This window comes from Octopus bimaculoides, chromosome 20 (genome assembly GCF_001194135.2).
Source record: "Octopus bimaculoides isolate UCB-OBI-ISO-001 chromosome 20, ASM119413v2, whole genome shotgun sequence".
Taxonomy (NCBI): Eukaryota; Metazoa; Mollusca; class Cephalopoda; order Octopoda; family Octopodidae; genus Octopus; species Octopus bimaculoides.
In genome coordinates, this window is record NC_069000.1 from 29,814,547 (window position 1) to 29,818,442 (window position 3,896).

The following is a 3,896-nucleotide window of genomic DNA, read 5'->3' on the forward strand; positions in this document are numbered from 1 at the left end:
TATATATATATATATATGTATATATTCACATACATAGAGAGAGAGAGAGAATTGATATATAAACATTGAAAAATAAATCCACTGTAATTAAGAGCTCAATTAGTAACATGTTATCATTAAACTGGTTAGAGTGTGTGTGTGTGTGACTGGGATGTGAACAGTGTGGTTAAACAGTTTATTACATTACAGTAAATCCAAATGGGACTGACTTGCATGTATATACATAATCGGCTATACATATATATATATATACACACATAAGTACATAATTTAAAATAGTTATCAGTCAGTTGTTTTATGGTTAATATATAAATAAATGTTGTATCTTTAACAGATTATGTGTTCGATTTTGTTCCATACTTAAAGCATTACATCTGTAAACTATGACAGGTTAATAATTTGGGTGGATGTGTGTGCGTAAATCGACTTTACAACAGCCACCACTACAGTATGGTATACTAACCACAAATCACTGTGTTTTACAACAATTACCACCACAAACACATGTATGTAGGCAAAGGGTGTAAATGCTGGTTAGAAAATGGATCTCCTCCCTGCAGGTCTTTAAGCAAAATGCTTTGCAATATTAATTCCACACTGAGTTGAGTGTTTTTGTTACTGTTTAGTTAGGGTAGTGCTCATACCCTCTCCCCCTCCTTTTTTTTTTACCTTAATCAACACCAAGGCTGGTAAGAGGAGGTTATCTCCAAATTAGATATGGCATGAATTCTTGCAACAGAATGAACTCTGTTAAAAGCATTCATGGACCAGAGAATGTTGTTGAATTATTTGATAGATTAAGTCTGCCACTCACGAACTCAGAATATAAAAATGGGGAACAAATATTGCCAGGTGTCTTGTCCACTGCTCTAATAATTCTGCCTGTGAACCACCTTAGACATTAATAACTTACCATCCTTGAATGGATGAAAGGCAAAGTTGTCCTTGACAGAATTTGAACTCAGAGTGCAGAGAAGTGGAACATGTACCACAAGGCATTTTGTCTGCTACTCTTACAACTTTATTGATTCATCAAGTGTAGGACAAAACCCCCTAGGGAAAAAAAAAAACAAGGAAAGAAAAACTATGAGGATAACCCCCCTCCCCATGTAAAAAAAAAAGAACCATGCAATTTTTAAACCATAATTTTTGTTATCATTTTATGTTGAAGTTCTTTTAAAGTTAATTTTACTACAACCTGATGTTGTACTCTACGTCATTCAGAAATTCCTCCATGGTCTTCCTCTCATTCACATAGTCCAGAAGGGAGTTTAGTCCTAGCGAGGTTTTGTGTGGACCCCTGATTCATCAGTCTTGTCATTCTGTCAGAAATGCAGTGAGCCAGTAATTATGTCATTGGAATCCTGCAATCAGTGATGTTATTGTTTACCAGTTTTCATATGAAATAACCAAACAACATGGGTATACCAACAACTTTTGCAATGGTTTCTTACATTTCATACAGACATGTGAAGACAAGGTATCTGTACTGCAGCCTGATTACTTCCAAATTATTGACCTGTCTGAAGACTATGAATGGTCAGGATGTCAGCTGATGAACCATAGTGGCTACAGTTACAATAAATGTGATGGAATCAGGTTCTTCCGGTCGATCAGACCACGTTGGTGGTTCATCACTGTTGGACGATGTAAACCAGTTAACAACAATGTGAGTATTCAACTCCCTTTTACTAATCTTCCTCTCAAGAAACTTCTGCTGTTGTGTAGGTTTTTAGCTGTGCTGACTCTCTGAGTTTGAAGCTACAGATCCCTGTCATGGCTGTGAGTATTGTTGTTGTTGCTGTTGTGCAGTAGAAGTGTTTTGAGTGAGTCATAATCTGTTGATATTACAGTGTTTGGTGAGGTGTGACCTTAGGAGTCATGGTGTTGTTTGGAGATAGTGTGCATTGGCGAGTAGCTTGGTGAATGATGGCCTTTGGAAAGAATAAACAGTGGAGTCACTAAATTTTCTAGAGAGTCACAATGTTTACTTGCAACCACAAAGAATTTTCTAGACTACCAGAACAGTGCTGCTCCCTAACACTACTGCTATCATGATGGTACCATCTAGGTTACCAACACTGGTGCTCTTTGCACTACTGCTATAGTGATATCCTTTTAGAGTATAGCTATGTAGAAGAAAGAAGACAGGGTCACCAATTGCATGAGAAAGTAGACAGTGAAATCTGTTGAGATTTTTGATAAACAAAATTTTATTCTTTTCGTACACAAAAAATATTATTAGTATGAATGACAAAACATCGAGAGTTTTGAATGTTAATGTTTTTGGTGCAGTTGTAGCAGCAGATAGTGTGGTTAGTCGCTTGCCTTTGGATTTTTGTATGGTTTTCATCACTGTTTACAATTTTGTTCCAATTGTTTTTAAATTTGGTATTTGGATTAAGTTTTGTGTACTAATTATGAAAATAAAATGCATTTTCGCTATAAATCCAAAATTAAAAAGTTACTAGCCTTTAAAATTTGCAAAATTTGGGTATTTTCACCAATCAGAAGCAAGTTTTTTACACATCACCAAGGCGAAAAGCTCTGCTTCCATAGTAACTAAAGATGCTGCACATGCATACAAGAAGGAGAAGGAGATATGAAAAAGATAATCTTCTACTATAATAATACTCTTGTGTTTTTCTCCGTTACAACATATGAATGAGAAAGGAAGGGGTGATAGATGAATAAGGAAGGAAGGGGTGATGGCAAACTGGTAGTGGGAGCATTTCAACTCTGTGTGAGTATATGTGTGTAAATGTAAAAGGGAGGTATGTGTGTGTGTGTGTGTGTGTGTGTGTGTGTGTGTAAAGACAACCACTAGATAACATTGGCAAGTGTATTGATTTGATTTACCATCCATATTTATATATAAAATACTACAATTGGCCGTCATTTTTGACGGCACAGAGCCAGCTAGTTTATTTTATAAAATCCTAGAATGTATTTGCAAACTTTCATTCTTGATTTTTTTTTAACTAATAAATGTCTGTTTTAAATAATGTTTTGACTGTTGTTTCTAGCAATTCCTGTTGGTTTGTTTGTTCGTAACTTTTAAATATTTAATTTGCTTGTGAATGTTTTAATGTTAACTTCATTTGTATATATTTTAATGTTTTGACTGTTATTTCTAGCAATGCTTTGACATACCGATGCCCCTCCCCCCTCCCGATGATGGAAGTGGCAGCAAATGTGCTGTTTTCTGATTGGCTGAAAATTCTGAAAATTATCAAACTTTGAACACCTGTAACATTTTTGCAAAATTTTTCTGGAATAACAAATTTGGATTCAGCGTCAAAGATTACATCTATATGATACATTAAAAAACTTTTTTTTAAATAATTGTAAACAATGATGAAAACCACAAAGATCCATGCCTTTCATCCTCTGACTGTTCATTGCCATTATGTTGTTAGCTATAGTCCACCATCTCTGTTGGCCATCTCCTATGGTGTCTGTCAAAGCTCTCTCTGCTGCATCTCAAAACTCTATGTCAAGTGTGCTGAATTTATACTGATGAATGGGCTCAGAAGGAAGTGCACCAAAAGATGAAATTGTTGGTGAAGTCCAGTGGCAGCTTTCCTATAAGGTGTTATCCACCCCTGATTGGAACTCTCCCGTATGACATGTACGCATGCTCAGTGACTTGCTTTAAAAGTTGCAATCAGCTAAATGCACATTGCCAGTGACATTTGACATAATTACCCACACTCTGTGCTCAGGATTCTTTTTTTGGTTTGATCTCGGTATCGAAGGGATTACCAGACACCGGACGATACAGTGAGAGCAGCTTTCACTCACATCATGGTATTCGATGCTGTGTACGTGTCTGTCGTGGTAAAATATGCCACTCCTTAACTGTTGCTTTGCTTTCATCCGTAGTACGAGGTAAT

General features: G+C 36.1%; 1 protein-coding gene across 1 annotated transcript in view; it reads left to right on the forward strand.

Annotated features, from left to right (window-relative positions):
* LOC106874284 (transmembrane protein 145) overlaps positions 1-3,896 on the forward strand; it is a 69,681-nt gene that overhangs the window by 35,196 nt on the left and 30,589 nt on the right. Inside the window, exon 4 of the mRNA XM_014921958.2 lies at positions 1,466-1,669. Coding sequence (XP_014777444.1) covers positions 1,466-1,669 — 204 coding nt within the window. The remainder of the gene's footprint in view (positions 1-1,465; positions 1,670-3,896) is intronic.